The sequence below is a fragment of the Ruditapes philippinarum genome, unplaced genomic scaffold, assembly GCF_026571515.1.
Source record: "Ruditapes philippinarum isolate M1 unplaced genomic scaffold, ASM2657151v2 ctg4796_1_1_1_1, whole genome shotgun sequence".
In the NCBI taxonomy this organism is placed as follows: Eukaryota; Metazoa; Mollusca; class Bivalvia; order Venerida; family Veneridae; genus Ruditapes; species Ruditapes philippinarum.
The window spans coordinates 33,833-52,450 of NW_026866707.1; the positions used below are offsets into that span (position 1 = coordinate 33,833).

Sequence of the window (18,618 nt, forward strand, 5' to 3'; positions counted from 1 at the left end):
AATTACCGAACGAAAACCCTGCGTTGAATTGCATGTGTAGACAAAAACCATCTCTCAAGAAAAAATGTAAAGTTCTTGCATCGTAAATAATTAAATCTGTCAAATATTGTGTCAAAATTTCTGACGAATTAGTGCTTATTTAATATCAGCTGTCAAGTACAATCAAAAGGATTATCTTATCTCATCTTTATATCAACATATTAACAGTGTAATTAGTCGGTAATCTGATAAATAATCTTTGATAGCAGTGTTTCAAAGACGTCCTATTGCGCCCGGTATGAAATCATTTCCCGCGTGCAATAGTTTGCAACACTGCAATTCGCGGAATGCTTTTATACTAAAGACTTTATACAAGACGCAATTATCGAAAAGAACGGAAAGAATCGGAAATCAAAGGGACTGAGTCTTTGATAGCCCCTTTCGCGTGAGTGGCATGCGACGATGATTGTGAAACTCGTTCCATTAATATTATAATCCTTTTTAATTTAAAAGCATTTAATAATTAAAGAAAGTCCTAAAGAAGTGTGTTATTTAACGTATATGAGAAATTACATATTGAAAAAGCTGGGAGAATTTGGTTTTGAAAGACCTTGATTAAATGGAGATTAAATGACGGCAGATAAACTCTTGTAATGCAATTGCATTACGCAACAAAGTTTTGAATGCTTCAAATGCTCAATATAATTCACAATTTTAATAAGGAGAATGAATTTTATAGATTAATTTTATATTTAAGACTCAGTGACACTTCACAAGTTGGGGGGGGGGGTAAATAAGAGCCCCTCCCCTACCCTCTATGGCAATATTTCAGACACAAACGGTACCCTTAATAAAACCGCCGAACTTCATGAAAAAAAATCAAAATATCTGTGGAGAGGGATTTAAAATTCAAAGAAAATGAAATGACCATAATGTCACCGGATTTCATTATTTAGTATTGAATCTCATTTGGTTTTAGATTATACATATATATCTTTCCTAACAAATGCAATTGAGTTGTATCTTTTCTTTAATGCAACTATCATAATTTATAATAATATCTGCTACTTATCCAGGCGGCGCTGGTTAGGCGAATTTCATCTTGGACATAAAGCTCTAATGGTCATTCGTCTCTTACCGCTGATCAGAGATCATGTGGGATCAAATGTCCTGGAAAGTTAATAAGGTGCACAGAACAAAAATCTAACAAAGTTAAAGAGCGGATGAATAACTAGAGTTAAAGAGCGGATGAATAACTAGAAAATGTCAATATTTTTTTATGAAAATAATTAAGTACTTTCTGAACAACTTCCACCAATAATTTTATATTTCAAATTATATTTATTGCAATTCATATCATATCACATTTTAAAGAAATATTCAAACATATTTCTTTTCTAATTCAAGCGAGGTAACTCGTATAAGATAACAATCCATAAGTCACATTGTTGTTGCGCCCCTTTTCTGACGCAGCCGCCGGTTTACGCTTAATTTTGTTCGTTTTGCAAGGCTCTCAGTTCTTCCGCAATGATAGCAAATCCCTGAAAATAATCGACTGGATATTAATTACCTGTGAACAAAATGAGGCTGTTATTGCACTAATAGAGTAATGTATTATCATTCATGTGTATAAAATGTTTGTAAACTGAATCTAAATCCAGTTTGAAATGGTTGACTAAAGAACCAAAGTAGATGTATCTGTAACTGGTAGGATAAATGTTGTTTTTGTATAATACCAATGTACCAAATAGAATAAAGAATCAGGTTCATAGATAGCAATGAAAGCGAATGGCGTATGCCCGATATAATCACTTTGCTCTAATTCAAGCGAGGTAACTCGTACGTGATTACGATATATGCTCATATTGTAAAAATTTAATTAAAATCAGCTTTTAATCAACGCTACATGCAAAAAATAACTAAAGTAGATCTGAACGTTAGTTAGATTGACATTGAAACATCTTAAACTAATTAATTTTAATATCAGTCTTTTTTAAAACGAAATAGTCTATAATTTCTTTTCAGTGACCACATGTGAACTCTCCCACTCCCACTATCTACAGCTATATTTTCAAAATATCTTTTTAAAATAAGGAATATTTTCACAAATTAAAGAAATCTCCCTATTTTTGATGTCAGAACTTCCTTCTTTGTTTATTGCAAATTCTAAAATCTCCCTCTTTTTGAAGAAAAATCTCCCACTTGACCATAAAAAAAGTTCATATGTATGATGACCATCTTTTAACAAATGTACACCTTTATTCAGCCATTGTAAAAGTCAAAACCTTGAACATTTTGAACCAGAAAACTACCACCTTTTTCTTTTCTCTATTTTAACAGAACCCTGAATTTAACGTTCACCAATGACAAAATGTTATTTATCAATCGCAACATTCCGGCCATTTCCGTCAAACATAGGACTGGTATCGGTAATCGGCGGGGTGCTCCGAATAGTTATTAGTAAGACATACCTTTTCCATATCCTCTTCGGACACTTTAGAGTATGATATTCGTACATAGGGTGTCGGCCTTGTGACGTCAGCAGAAAAAGCAGCCCCTGTCACAATAAGGACCTTTCTTTTTAGAAGTCTTTCCATGACGAGTTTTAACGTGTCCTTTACACCTTTAAACTTCATCCATAAAAACATTCCACCTGTCGGGCTTTCCCACTCAGCCATTCCTGAATCATTGTATATATAAGAAATGATAATTGATATTTTTATTGCATATAAAAAACGAAGATCAATTTATACATGTACATTTTATGCGACGAACCAAAAGTATTCGTACGTTCGTTCTTACTGTCATTCATTCATTCAGCGGAAAGGGTTAGCTTTGCCACATGTTTTTGCAATTAACAGGTACCGAAAGCAATTTTCATTCGTGATAAATCAGCGCTCTTACCATTCAGACCACTGAATAATACTTCCAACAATTCCCCCCCCCCCCCCAAAAAAAAAACCCAACAAAACAAAACAACAACAACAACGTAATATAGGCAATTAATCTCGATGCGCATAAATGGTTCTCTATTCTCATAAATTTTATGATAAGAAAAATCACATATATTATGGGTCTACAAATACGTTTAATCTAATGTCTCCTGTTCTATTATTGTCGACGACAATAACTTTTTTTTTGAAACATTTAATAATTTTTGTCAGTCCCCGTAAGGACGTTCATAAATTGCGCTCGCCGCCCATATTTCAGGGCGTCGGCGCGGGGTATTGGGTATAGTTTTCAACTAGCAATAACCACGCCTCGGATGAACCTCATTGGCTATGGTACCGCCACTGCGCAAAGCTACCGAAAGTAGTATGAAAATGGTTTATATATTCAACCAAATATAACTGCCCGTTAACTTTAAGTAGGTTCATAGATACTGTTTATTGATTAATATTCAAAAGATGATATATAAATATTATTAATTTAATCATACATTGTTTCCTTTTATTCCTTAACATTTTGTAAAATTTAGAATTAGATGAAATACCGCTATATTACGTCCCTTTTCACTAGACGCTATTTCGTACATCGAACGTTTGTCCGTTCGTTCGTCCGTTTATTCATTCGTTGGGTTGGTTGGTTATTGACTGACTGTCTGACTCATTCGTTCGTTCGTTCGTCCGTCCGTCCGAGCAAACATTTTGGGTTTAGGGGCTATATAACAGTAAAGAGAACAAAAGAGAACAATAGGTTCATTCCGTGATCAAAGGGTTTATGTGCTAGTAGCCCTTAAGAAAACAAAGAAATTAAGGAAATAGCCCCTAAACACAAAATGTTGGAACGTCCGTCCGTCCGTTCGTCCGTCCATTCATTCATTCATTCATTCATTCATTCATTCTATCGATATAATAATTATACGAACCGTTAAGATGTTTTCTGGCTATTCTTTCACACACGATTCGTCTTTTGGAATAAAAATCATTCACTTCTTCACAGTGTTTTATGTAACCATCGACTCCCCACTTTCTAAATAACTCCCTTACTAACATCTGAAAAATATATCTTGTACATAATAATACATAAACAAAATAAGGTGTGTCAAATTCCTACTTATAATTATTTAAAGCTCACTGCTGCCATCTATCTGGATAATCGTGAGACCTAGAGTTAGTCATTTTGTGAGTAGAAGTTGGAGATTTCTTATTTCATAGGAATCACCTGTGATGTTTCAGCTGAAGGTGTAAAAGCGTAAAACCCGAGCACTGGACTTCCCTTGAAAGTTTCGTCTGCGACCTCAAAGGCGGAAATACCGTCTCTGTTAGATATGTTTAACTTGTGTCAGAATGGTACCAAAGTAACGCAATAATTTAAATTAGCGTCGGTAAGCCAGTCTGTTATTACCACGAAACAAAATTTCAATGTAAAGTATGCAAAATGCTCACATACTGTACCGGGTTTTTTATGTGCGTATCCCCCATTTTTTATGGTCTTGGAATGGTCTAAAACTTCTAAGTTTACAAAAATATTTGATCCAACATATTTCGTACATCATGGAATGTAACTAGTTTAAGATATTCATTCGTTTGTTTGTTAACGGACTATACTGCATTCTTATTTCCAGTAATGGTAAGATGATGTTTTGCTTTTTTGTCAGTCCCCGTGAGGACGTTCATAAATTGCGCTCGCCGCCCATATTTCAGGGCGTCGGCGCGGGGTATTGGGTATAGTTTTCAACTAGCAATAACCACGCCTCGGATGAACCTCATTGGCTATGGTACCGCCACTGCGCAAAGCTACCGAAAGTAGTATGAAAATGGTTTATATATTCAATCAAAAATAATTGTCCGTTAAGTGTAAGTAAGTTCACAGATATACTTATATGATTTATATTTTAAATATAATGTATTGATATGATTATAAAATAATATTTCATTCATAAACATTCTCGAGCTTTTTGTAAAATTAAGAATTAGATAAAATATATTACCTCCCTTTTATATTTGACTATTTCGTACAACTGTCGTCGGTTTCACGTAATTTTATTTTAAATGCCTGAGTGATTTAATTGAAGTCATGATAGGACTCATTGTAATGAATTGATAATATAAGTTCATGAACTTTTGTGTCGAATTGCCGTCAATTTAAACTAGTTTAAATACACAACAACATATATAATAGCAAATAAATTATGTATACATGTATATTGATATTCTTAAGAATGCTGGCGCGGATCAAGCAGGATTTCGACAAGGGGTATAACATTATGGATCTTGAAAACATTTTTTATTGGTTTTCAGTAATTTCTGCGTGATTTTCACTTAAAAAAATAGGTTGATACCCAATTCTTACCAGGATTTCACATACATGTATTTATATACTTAGCCTAGCCAACCCCCACTGAGGAAGGGGTATCATGGCCTAACACCCCTTCCTTTCTGGCTCCACATTCAATCACTTAAAGTGACATTATGCTCGATTTTTCGCTGTGTCAAGTTGACTTGAATCAGTAATACTAGTATATTTTAAAGGATTGGCTATTATAATGGTGACTTGATAATGAAAAATGTATATGATACAATATAAAACTTAACTAAATTGTTAAAAGACTACCCCCACTCAATTAAGAATTTAGCGTTTACTGATCAATACATTTGAACCACAGTTAAAGAAATTTTCGCTGGCCTTTTGGCTTATTGATTATTTTTTCATAGTAAAATATTAAAACTGAACACAATTATTCAACATGTCAAGTTTCATATACTTACTTTTTTACTTGCTCACGAATTCACACTTCGGTTGGTATAATGTCACTTAAAATTATAGTCATAATACGTCATTTTGACGCTATATATAATTTTTCTTATCCATTATGTTTGACACACCGGTAAGTTATAACCCTGACCATCCTCCCCCTCACCACAAACAAACACAATTGGACTTTTCTTATGGGGGCAGCCGGCTGCTTACATCCCTGTATCCCAGCTTGATATACACCCGTCATATTGGCCTAAAATAAAATCACTGAACAGATCTGGCAATGAAGTGACATGCCGATTTATTTCTTACGCTATCCTATCCCACTGCTAATGAGGTGGGGTCGGTGTCACACATGGCTCACCAGCATAAAACAACCAATCAAATGCCCCATTTAAAAATAATCTCCAAAGCAAAGGCAAGATAATATACTTGATGAGATTCTTACCTGAGATACATTCGAACTGCCTTGAGTGGATGCCTGCGATACATATCTCAGTTGATTGAAAAATGGTTTGGGGGCGAGGGCAAAACCTAGCCGGAGACCAGGGGCGATAGTCTTAGAGAATGTTTCCAGACGGATTACTCTGCCATCAACGTCCATTGAAAGGAAACTTTCGTTGAATGGCTGAAATACAATTAGGAACATGTTAATAACAATATTCTTTTTCATTTTTATATTTATAAACAAAAACTCATGGCCCTTAAAGGCATAAGAGTGACTTCAAACAATACAAAAATATTATTACAAACATGGCATAGAAGTTAATAAGTAAATAAGGAAGATGACTTAGTGAAATTTCATCATTATCGCTTTAACAAAAATGGTTTATAGATTAAATAAAGTATTTCTGTTCAAAATAATTTAGTTTTCATGGCGTTATACATGTAATACGTCACGCAATTTACTCGGATTATTATAGTGAAATAAATGTACATCTGTACACTAATACATTAGAGAACTTCATTTATACATTGTACATATGTACTACCTATTTTGGGACTTTTTATACCTTTCTTTTCTTACTGATACAGATTAGATGAATGATATTCACTAACAGAGTAAAGTATAAAATTATGCAAAAATAACGACTGTCACCAGATTGTTAATATTTGTGGTCATTATTATTATTATTATTATTATTATGATGATGATGATGATGATATGTTTAATAATTATTTTTCAAGATATGTTTTATATTAGTTAACAAACTCACTTTTTCTTCCAAATAAAAGTATGCATCGTCCTCTATTATAATGAAATTATATTCTTGTGCCAGCCTGTATATTTCCCGTTTCCGTTCGTTCGTATACCGTACACCGGTTGGATTATCTCCGTTAGGAACACAGTATAACGCCTGTAAATGTATAAATCATAAAGTAATATTAATTTTGCTAACACAAAGAACAAAGCAGTTGCGCATTAAATCAACAGTCGGCCCTTTGTGGCGGAGGGTTTGCCTTAACGGGTTGAGATATCAGAATTGCAGTCACCGTTTAAAATAAAAGGCGACTAAATGTGGGTTTGAATTACTGGAGTCAATGCATCGCTTGGCTCCAGCAGGTGAAATGGTTATCGCCCCTTGCGTTGCCTTAACGCAACAACCGAGGTAATTAAGCTCTTGTTGCGGCGCCTTATGACCTAAACTATGTTAGTGCGCTATAAAACCAAACAAAAAATAAATAAATAAACATCTGCAGATATTAACGTTACTAACGCTTTACACATATTTCTTTCTCACATTTTTTCTTGACTTCTTACCCGACTGGACACTGGAAGATGTCAGGTTCACATCTGAACGTTTTTGTCACGCGGGATCCTTGACAGAACCACAGCAATTTATTTTACATTTGTTACGTTGTTGTTGTTGTATTCTTAGTCATACCAAAATTATCAACGACATATGTCAATATTCGAATATTAACAGATGGAGGAAAAGCTCAGACCTCCTAATGAAGTAACTGCCTGTCTGGACTCGTTTCTCGCATGAAGAAGGCACTTATTTTCCTGCCGAATTCAAGCCTGTAGCCCGAACTTTCATAATTATTTCTATAAACCTTTCGGTTTTAAACTATTATCAGAAATATCTATGTAAAGTCTAACATATTACCGGGTATATAAGTTTAAACATTATTTATATAAGCTCGATTGTATATAAAGCTTGCAGCTAACTTGAACCACTTCCGAGAAGTAACCAGTACTGTTGTCATATGAGGAAACGTGGTCGTGACTGCCAGTATGGCTCGAACTTGCAATTTCCCGACTGAGATACCTTATCTAAATGGCCACCTCTCCTTTACGTCTCATATTTATATATCTTAAATACCATCTAAAGTTCATATGTAGCAAAGACCGAAAAGGCTTTGTTCCCGTAAAGGCTTATCATTGTTACTGTTGGAAGAACATATCACGTGCGCCTTCACAAATAAAGTTCTTTTCATATATCATGTAAGGGCGGGCTGCTAAAAAACTTAAGTTGGCTTTCAAAATTTACAGACGTAAATTTGATATTATTTGTACAAATTCATTAAGTTTAGTTCACTTGACAAAACGAATGCACTGATTTACAAATGAAAACAAAAGAGGTAGGGATACCTTTAGTCTCCCTAATGAAGGTTTTCCGTCTACCGGTTTCGGCCATTTAGACAGCTCGGCAGCAAGACATTCCGGTATAATACCGTCTTTATCCATTCGAATGGCTTTGACGTCACAACCTATCGGCTGCGTCTGAAACATGACATGTATTTTTTATGATTGTCGTAAAAAAATCCGTATCATTGTATTTGAGCACGTGGCGTCGATGGCAAGCATTTATAACCTGTATAGAATGGTGTCAGTTTACCAATTCAGCGATCTGACTGACTACTTGCCAGTGCATAAAACTAGAAAAAAACAAAGGACAGGCCACAAATAAAGTACATGTAAGGTTTCACTTTAGATTACCCAAATTTAAACCAGTCCTGTGGCCTGTTGACTGTGACTGAATCTACCCATCTACCAAGAACAGCTTGCACATCATTGCTGTTTTATCATGGTTTTCACTGTTCGTTATTAAGTAAGTAGATCTAGTTATTTTGGAAATATTTGGTAAGGTTTTGTTCAGATTGAAATATGTTCAGATTGAAATATGGACAAGTTTATTTTGTGATATTAAGCTTGGCAAAGGAAAAAGAAAAGGATAAAAGTGAGACTATGTGTGCTTTATATTGTCAAACTCACCACCGCCACAAGATTTGGATAAACGTACTCTTCTGTTAACACTACATCCCCTTCGCCCAACAGAATTTCTACAGACTGAAGAAAAGAAACAAAATGAGTGTTTTTCTTTTGAAAAGAACAAAAAATCTGGAAACAAAGTAATACCTCAGAAACATTTATCACAACAAAATTACAAGAGAATTGCAGACTGGGTTTGATAGAGTCTAAGTCTATTTTGAACAGAATGACAGATTTAAACACGTATTTCTATATTGACTTTCAGATTAAATGAAAAATATAAGTTCGGTCAATGATGGAGACATAATAGCACAGTTTCAAGTGTATTCAAGGCCCAACAAGCCACTAAAATGATATTTTCCCCTGAAAACGTTTATTGGAGAGGTCTGATAGTGTTCAGACTGCTGGCGGCATCCATTTTTGCGTATCTGATTGTAGTAAATGAATCTTATTTACAGCTTAAAATCATTAGGAGCAGTCTACAAAATTTGTTTCGCGCATCTCCATTTTAAAATACGACTTAATTTAAACGAAAAATTAACATCGAAGTGAACGAATCGGTAGGCCCCTGTAAAGAAAAATCGGAAAATGTCATTTACGTTACTTAGCGCTACGTGGATGTATCATTCCGTTCCAATCTTTTAAAGTGTCTATCGGTTACAGTATTGTTTTCTGAATAGCGTTTTACTATTTCTTGTTCCGATAAATAGTAACAGTGACGACAAGTAGAGATTTTGATGCTAAAGCATCAAGTCGCCGGATAGAAAATGACTGTATTATCATAAATATAAAAAATCAGTTTAATTATTGGTTCAGGTATAAAGAAAAGAGGAACAATTTATGTTGAGTAACTGTTTATTCACAATAAAACATCATAATATTATATGAAGCAAACTTGCTTAGCAATATTGTTAAGGAACTGCTATGATTATTAAGCAAGTATTTGGTAAGTTAGTTTACGTAACTTATTATGATTTATGCTAAAGATTTTATTGATAGTATAGATCTCGATATTAAATTAATTAATATGTGGTAAGTATAGGACGAAGTTGTGACCTAGTAGGCCAAATTCGAATCTTTGAAAATCCCTTTTGCAGTTTTCATAAAACTATTTTTTGCGCTATCGAAAAAAATAAGCTATTTAGTTGAAATCAATATTCCTGTCGTTACATACGATATAGTTTACGTTGAATTGCCTTTCAGTTCGATAAAATATTAACAAAAAGATATTTTATTAGTTTTCATTATTATGTGTCGTACCGTTTTGGTAACCTGCGCGACGGAAATCGACGGAATATAACGAAGACGACTATTACCACTATTTATTTCAATACATGTGCCTCTTTAGCATAAATTCTATTTTGTGATGTTCAACCTAAACTAAATAGAAAGGGCAAAATTTAACCCTTTACCAAGGTAAAATGAAAAGGTTTTGAAAATGTATTTAATTCTTTAATGTACTAATCCTTTCTAATGATATAAAATATGAAACTGAAAAAGATAACTTTGTAATTATTTATACATTTGCATCTAATTAGCCCCCATACCGTTTTCCAACTAGTATGTCTTATCAGCAAATTAATCTGTTACTATTAATAGATTCTATATACAACGTGTAGTCACGTGATTTTTACAATAGAACAGGGAGAATCTGTTTATAATTAGATAAAATAATGAAATATAATAGGTGTCATAAGATATAAAACAACCAGATAATTTAAATGTGTCATTCTTAATATCATTCATGATTTATCAATCATAAAATAGCAACGCTTGACACTTAGAAAAAAAAATAAAAGTTTCCCTAAATTCAATGACTGGTCCATAGGGATACGTTATTAATTCATTTTATGAAAATTGTAATGTTGCTTTTTAAGATGTAAATATTTGTATATTTCATTTCATTTAGCAACGTTAATTTATTTTTGAATTTTTAAGATTCTGAAAAATAATTGTGGTCCTTAATTGTTCAGTAATTGATTTGCTTTTATTTTCAGATTTTAAGGCCTTCTCCTACCATAGATAGAATATTAAACTGTTACAAATATAGTCGCCGGTTTCTACCGGCGACTAATAAATAGTAACAGTGAACATTATAGCTACAATAACACCATGCACTATTATATGACCGAGTGAACCGTGTACCGAAATTTTGCTGCTCAATAAACTTTTGAACTGGTATTAAAAAGTAACGCAAAGGGGATTTTTTGCGCAAATGGCACAAATTTGACACAAGTTTGATTTTCTTAAAATATTGTGGCTGGAGGCAAGCAGCTTTATATTCTGTTTATTCCAATCAAATGCTATAAACCTTTTGTTATGTAAATTTTTTGCCCGTTTTGGAAAATGTAGAGGAAATGTTTCCATATACTTATCAAAACATTAGCTGAAAATTTGCTTATTGAATTTTACAAGAAATTTTTATTTTGATACTACTTTTAATATAAATCGTACATATCATTTATTTTAAATTTAGTTCCCTTTGTAGAAAAAGTATCTCTAATGCGCCAAGAAAAAGTCTATTTCTCCGGCATATAAATTTTCAAAACATTAAAAAATGAAGTGTAAAACAAACTTTTATTATGATACTATATATTCAATTTATATAATACATTATATTTTGTTAAATAATTGTAATTAATAACCATTCATTGTGTCTTAATTTCCAAATATTTTCTACAGCAGCAAAATGACCTCTCGCATGCTTCTTTTTTAAAGAAGCAAAGTTGTATTTATTGTGCATGTTATATCGTCTAATAAGTTACTTATTGGTCATACAGTTAGTAAAGTTATTGTGACGTAGTATTTTGGATGAGGTCAATGCACTCCATTGTTAACATTTTGCTACTTATTCACATTTTGCGCTACTTTTTCCCCATGGTTATCATTAAACACCATCTAAATTTATATCAAAACAGAACGTATAGAACAAAACAAACCCCCTTTATTTAGTAAAAGTGTATTATTTTCTGAGACATGACGTGCCTTTATGTTTTGACTATGTATGCCCCCTTTCTGTGTCGTCTGGATGTACAAGAAGCTTTACCACTTGTTTGAAGGAATAAAGAAACGAATGAGAGTGTAGTATTTTTATTCCCAAACACTGAAACACTGGTTGTTGGCAAGTTTATTACATTATAATACTAGTACATGTATTTGGACTCTGTGCAAGTGAGAAGTGATGAATATACGTGCTAGTAAAATCCCTAGTGAAAATATCCGCCTTGCAGAAAATCCCTAGTGAAAATATCCGCCTTGCAGAAAACCCCTAATGAAAATATCCGCCTTGCAGAGAATCCCTAGTGAAAATAACCGCCTTGCAGAAAATTCCTAGTGAAAATATCCGCCTTGCAGAAAATCCCTAGTGAAAATATCCGCCTTGCAGAAAATTCCTAGTGAAAATATCCGCCTTGCAGAAAATCCCTAGTGAAAATATCCGCCTTGCAGAAAATCCCTAGTGAAAATATCCGCATTGCAGAAAATTCCTAGTGAAAATATCCGCCTTGCAGAAAATTCTTAGTGAAAATATCAGCCTTGCAGAAAATCCCTAGTGAAAATATCCGCCTTGCAGAAAATTCCTAGTGAAAATAACCGCCTTGAAGAAAATTCCTAACGTTTGTGAAAATATCCGCCTTGCAGAAACTTTTTAGTGAAAATATCCGCCTTGCAGAAAATTCCTAGTGAAAATATCCGCTTTGCAGAAAATTCCTAGTGAAAATATCCGCCTTCCTAGTGAAAATATCCGCCTTTCAGAAAATTCCTAGTGAAAATATCCGCCTTGCAGAAAATTCCTAGTGAAAATATCCGCCTTGCAGAAAATTCCTAGTAAAAATATCTGACTTGCAGAAAATCCCTAGTGAAAATATCAGCCTTGCAGAAAATCCCTAGTGAAAATATCCACCTTGCAGAAAATCCCTAGTGAAAATAACCGCCTTGCAGAAAATTCCTAGTGAAAATATCCGCCTTGCAGGAAATTATTAGTGAAGATATCCGCCTTTCAGAAAATTCCTAGCGAAAACATCCGCCTGGCAGACGGAATCATTCAGATGGTATTTCCATCGGCAATGTAAGTTAGGGTTAATTCTTGGCTATAATTAGGTGCGAAAAAGAAAACCCATTGCACTGAATTAGCAATTTGAGGACAATACTGGTGCTGATTGAAAAATCATGGATGTGGATAATAAAGTCTTGAACATACTGTTCTGGACTTGCGGGCCTACACCTTTAATAGTAAGTAGCAAGGCAACAACTTTTCACGACGTAACAAATTACAAAATTTTTATGACTACATGATAGAATGATAATAATTGTAATAATCTTCTTATAATAATATTTTATTCATAAAAGCATAAAAAGACAAACTTTATAAATTCCGTCATTGGAACCAGATGTCAACAAAACCTCTGTAGCGCCTGGATGACTTGAATCACCCATGCGCGGTGGATCATGTAGACGCTTTGTTATATCTTTAATGAACTTCAGGATTTCCGGATGCCTATAAATAGACAAATTTGGCTGGATATTGCATTGCATATAACTTGATATTAGGTATTGGACTGAATTTATGTTGTGACATAAAAAGCAGAATATTTTAACAAAATTCTTTTCCATTTAGACTTATCAACGCAAAGTTTTTGAAATTCTATCCACAAGTTTCCCTTCTTTGCCCATGCAATTTCGTAAAAGGACACATTGGTCGCTCGGTAAAGGCTGGATATAAAAAGGGGTAATTGAGACAAGATCGATTATCAAAGGTTGAATGGGAACATCGTCCGCCCGCATCATTCCCCTTACGACTAATTTTTTCAGTATGAAACTGCCATACAATATCATATTTACTTGGTCACACTCACTAATTTCATGAATATGTCCGTGCATTTATAAGTATATGATCTAGAACAATTTTAGCTTACTACATTTAGTACTTAAAGGTCGAACGACTTTGAAGAGAGTCTGTTGTTTATATTACTTGCAATCGGAACTTTCTCGGCTATTATCAATAATAACTTATCCGAAGAGTTGCGATTGTATTAATTTTCCCGAAGTGGTGTTTCTATACTTGATTTTGGTAACACCTTGTTAACATAATTTAGCATAGTCTGTGGCCTTCAAATGAAAATCTAGTTAAAAAGTAAATGAGGTAAAGCGTCCACTCGACAGATCAAAGTTTGACCACTGGCCACTTTCATCATCTAATAACTCATTTTCCCCTTAATGAGGATTGTCATGAAGAGTTCAGAATTCTGGACCAATGTTGCATTATTATGCTAATGAAATTATTATTAACATATTAATATCACAGCCTCATATCAATCAATGTATGCACAAATACGTATTATTAGTTTTTGCCTTACACTGGCACGCATATTAGTCCTTATAACTATTTAAACTCTAAGTATGGAACGCCATATTTGAATGTTTGAAAATAGTGAGTTCTGTCTCGATTTCTTTTTAAATATCTGCTGTTGTTCTTGTTCTTGTTGTTAAGTAAAAAATTCGGAACATTGTGGCGAAAACCTTTTTCCTTAATAAAAGGAAAGGATATGGTGATTGATTTATGCCATATTGTAGTTTTGCTTTTTTATCAAAAAAAAAAAAAAAAACAACAAAAAAAAAAAAAAAAAACACAAATGTACGATAAAATCAGACGTTAAAAAGCGAAAACGCGAAAGGACGTCAACAGTAGAGTAACAATTAAATAAAATATACATAAAAAAAGACTCTTCTAATAACGGACAATACCGATTTCATACGTACCCAGTCGTTCTACCATACTGAAGTCCTTCCATTAAGTTATTTTGGCTGATTTTTGAAACTGTCCCGTCACTGCAAAAAAAAGTGTGTTGGTGTCAATAAAATAATGATAAAAACGCCAAAAGAAAAAAAGTTTCTTTGAGTCATTACTAATTAAAGAATTAGCAAAAGTGTGTTTGATGTATTGTTTGTAATTGTAGAGTAGCGAAAAATGAGATTTTTTTGTCATTACTGAATTGTGGCTTACGCTTAACAAATATGTTAATTAAATATCTTATAGTTTTTATGGCGTCGTTTCTTTTAAAGATTATAAAAAATAAATTCATGTGATTAACGTGCGTTTTGTATAAAGAGAATTCATACCCGAATGTAATCGCCATGTCCGTAATAGGAAAGACTTCTGGGTTTGGAAGACCGCCAGCCATTAAAACATACGTCTCGTCTACACCGATTCCATCAACTATAACAAAATATCACACATGTTATGTGTCTTATTAAAGAAGATGAAGAAGAAGGTAAAGATACTGATGATGAAGAAGACGAAGTAGTAGAAGAAGTAGAAGAAGAAGAAAAGACCACAAACTATTAAAACATACGTCTTGTTTATACTGATTCCATCAACTACTAGTATAACAAAATATCGTACATATCTTATTACAGAAGAATAAGAATAAGAAGTTGTAGAAGAAGAAGACAGCCAACCATTAAAACATACGTCTCGTCTATACCGATTCCATTAACTATAACGAAATATCACACATGTTATGTGTCTCATTAAAGAAGAATAAGAAGAATATTGAGAAGGAGAAGATGATGAATATGAAGAAGAAGACTTATATCGATTTTTCATCAACGATAACTCAACATCACACATGTCGTGTGTCTAATTAAAGATAGAAATGAACAAGAAGAGGGAGGAGAGAATTAGAGAAAAAAAAAAACAACAGAAAACCAATTACAATGTATCACCTAAATTATCGGTATTAGTCAAGGCAATTTCACGATTTTCTGCCTCCATTTTCTTCTTTTTTTAGTAACTTTGTATTTCTCTTTTGACAATAAAACTCTATAATGTCACCAATCTATATTGTTGTGCGTATAGGTTTACATTGTTGTACTACTCAGTATCATTGAATCTTTTAATGATTTAAGTGGATAATGACCGAAATCTCCAAATAGTTTTTCGGCGCATGCGCAAAATATAACTTCCGTTCATAGGGATTATTTCTGAACCTAACCAGAGACAAAGAGAACAGAGATAGGGAACTTCCTAGCCAGTTAAGATATCAAGCGTGCTTGCTAAACTTAACCAGACATAAAAAAATCAGTAAAATAATACATTTTCTGAAAGCTTATGCATTTGTCTATGGCTGCAGGTAAAAACATTTACAGTTCCCATTTAAACAAATTTTTCTAAGTGAAAAACACAGATAAAAGATTCAACTGTTAGCTACATCTCTGACCTAACACATATGAAGTACCTTTTCAATCATCCCATTTTGGTAAAATCTAAAATAAACAGTAGTTCAATAGTAGGTCGGAAACCACGGGAGCCGAGCAATCTCAAATATACAGCTTTATAACCTGATTTTTAGCCTGGTCTGCTCGGCTAAAGGCTTATCACTCCCGGTTCAAGCAGCAAGTTACGGGACTACAAAAACAATAGATTTCAAAAAATTGTACATAACGAGTCAAAAACATTCACATGCACACATTGCACTGCTTATTTTTATAAAGAATCTATGAATAACATTTTTAAACTTAAAATGGACATGAGAAAAAGAGTTTAAAAACTTACATAGTTCTCTCAGAGCAGAGGGTTTCCTTGCTCTGGCTGTTTTGCTAAGGAATGCTGTGTAATCCATTGCAGCTTTTGAAATTGTTTTTAGCATCTAAACTTACTGATCTTATGGCTGGCTTTAACACCTGCATGTAGAGTTCTAGTTTCGCTGTATATGTAAGCTCTATCTATGGAACGCCATTGACACAACTTTAATTTATGACATTATCATTCGTTTTGTTACTATAATCAGTATGGGTGATCAAGTGATATATTCCTACGGTAACAATGTCTCATCACATGTAAGCAGTGCCAATGACTTAAAATCTATCTGCTAATTTTTCGTTATATAAATATATTCTTAGGCAAATAATTGCTGACGCAACAGTACATAGCTGTTCTATGTGAGTTTTGTTTTTCATTGCAAAATATATTTGTGACCTTATGCTCAAGCACATTTTTACGAAGCATTTTGTTTAAGCATAACTTGAAAGCTAAAACAGCAACATTCGAAAATTATGTATCGATGGAATTCATGATCTATATAAATAAATATAGCAAAGACCTTTTAATCATGGACGATGCCACTAAAAGTGATGCAATGTTACTGTAAAACAAAAGTCACGTGATCACCAACCCTTAATAACTAACTGTATGATGCTCATTTCTGAAGGTCTATTTACAGAAATTCGTCAATATTCTTTTGTGTTAAAAAACGATGAATATCCGATCAAATAGTAATCGCCCAATCAATACCTTCGGACACCAAACATGATTTCTGTATTATCGTTTTGATATCTAATAAAAAAAAAATGATAATTTATCGTCAGTTACTTCACAAGGTATCCCGAAGTGGTATTTTTTTGCATCCAAAAAATATACATGTAAAATACAAGTTCTTACAAAATAGTCAAATATGGCGTTCCATAGCTATGAATTTCGATAATTATAAGGACTTATATGCGTGCCGGTGTAAGGCAAAATTAATTATACGTATTCGTGCATAACATAATAGTACTATAATTTATATAAGACTGTTGAATAACTATGCTAATAATAATTTGAGCCGTGTCACGACAAAACCAACATAATGGGTTTGCGACCAGCATGAATCCAGACCAGCATGCGCATCCGCGCAGTCTGATCAGGGCTTACAAACCCTATAACAAGTAGAGAAACTGATAGCGAACAGCATGGATCTTGATCAGACTGCGCGGATGCACCGGCTGGTCTGGATCCATGCTGGTCGCAAACCCATTATGTTGGTTTTGTCATGACGCGGCTCATTTCAATTGTATAAAAATGCAACGTCGACCCGGAACTCGGAACTCTTCATGACAATCCTTATTATTGGCTATGAAACAATATATGACCCGTCGAGTGGGCGCTTTACTTCATTGTCATTTGAGGTAGATTTTCATTTAAAGGCCATGGAATATGCTATACATAAATTAACAAGCTCTTACTAAAATCAACCATAGAAACACCACTTCTGGAAAATTAATTAATATTAACAACTCAACTCTGTTACCGTGTTAAAGGTTTCACATGGCTATCTCATTATTATGGTGTGTTTTTTTGTGCCATGTCGTATTTTCGCTCTGACCGTTAATGGTTTTCGCTGTCGGATATGTCACCAGTCACGCCCTTCAAGGTTTAATTTTGAAGAATAAAGTGACATAATTTACCTCCATGCAATTTTCACGGAATATTAGCCATTACTATGAAATTTGAGGCAAAAGTGGGTCGCTGTACAGCGGTCAAAGAGAGCCTAAATGTACAATAACTTGAGACAATATGAAAAGGAGGTAGCCCTTAAAAAGGGTTGTTATGCCAGCAAAGGGCCTGCCTTAAAAGACGTCACTCTCTGTGCTAGGGGTTGATGCACCTTTGAATACTTTCATCGTCGTCCCTGCCTACTTGTAGAGCCAATCCAATCGGCTTTAGTCAGGACACCGGAAGCTGACGTCATGAAGACAAAGTTCTGCCAACCTTGAGCCGTAGAAAACATGCCAACTTGCCGTCTCACACGTTGCATTGGATCTTCAATCATTTTCCGATGTCACGTGCCTTCTCAACGACTCGCACGTACCGAAGGGAAGAGAGAAATTTAGCACTAAAACAAACATGGTGTTATACAATGTATAGCCGATAAACACCACTCAGACCGATATTGAAGATAGCTTCT

General features: G+C 33.9%; 1 protein-coding gene and 2 non-coding genes across 3 annotated transcripts; all 3 read right to left on the minus strand.

Moving 5' to 3' along the window:
- Window positions 1-1,273: 1,273 nt before the first annotated feature.
- On the minus strand, window positions 1,274-16,606 carry LOC132733425 (kynurenine/alpha-aminoadipate aminotransferase, mitochondrial-like). The gene is made up of 11 exons (XM_060720072.1): window positions 16,449-16,606; window positions 15,014-15,110; window positions 14,654-14,722; window positions 13,259-13,391; window positions 8,900-8,974; window positions 8,276-8,407; window positions 6,897-7,037; window positions 6,128-6,307; window positions 3,848-3,974; window positions 2,451-2,659; window positions 1,274-1,520 (listed from the first exon to the last, which is right to left on the minus strand). Exons 1-11 carry the CDS (start codon window positions 16,540-16,542, stop codon window positions 1,467-1,469), a joined length of 1,311 nt encoding a protein of 436 aa, XP_060576055.1. The 5' UTR covers window positions 16,543-16,606; the 3' UTR covers window positions 1,274-1,466.
- Window positions 3,144-3,284, minus strand: LOC132733429 (U4 spliceosomal RNA). Its single transcript, XR_009626162.1, has one exon. It is a non-coding gene; the product is annotated as a U4 spliceosomal RNA (small nuclear RNA).
- LOC132733430 (U4 spliceosomal RNA) lies at window positions 4,580-4,720 on the minus strand. The gene has a single exon (XR_009626163.1). It is a non-coding gene; the product is annotated as a U4 spliceosomal RNA (small nuclear RNA).
- Window positions 16,607-18,618: the final 2,012 nt, after the last annotated feature.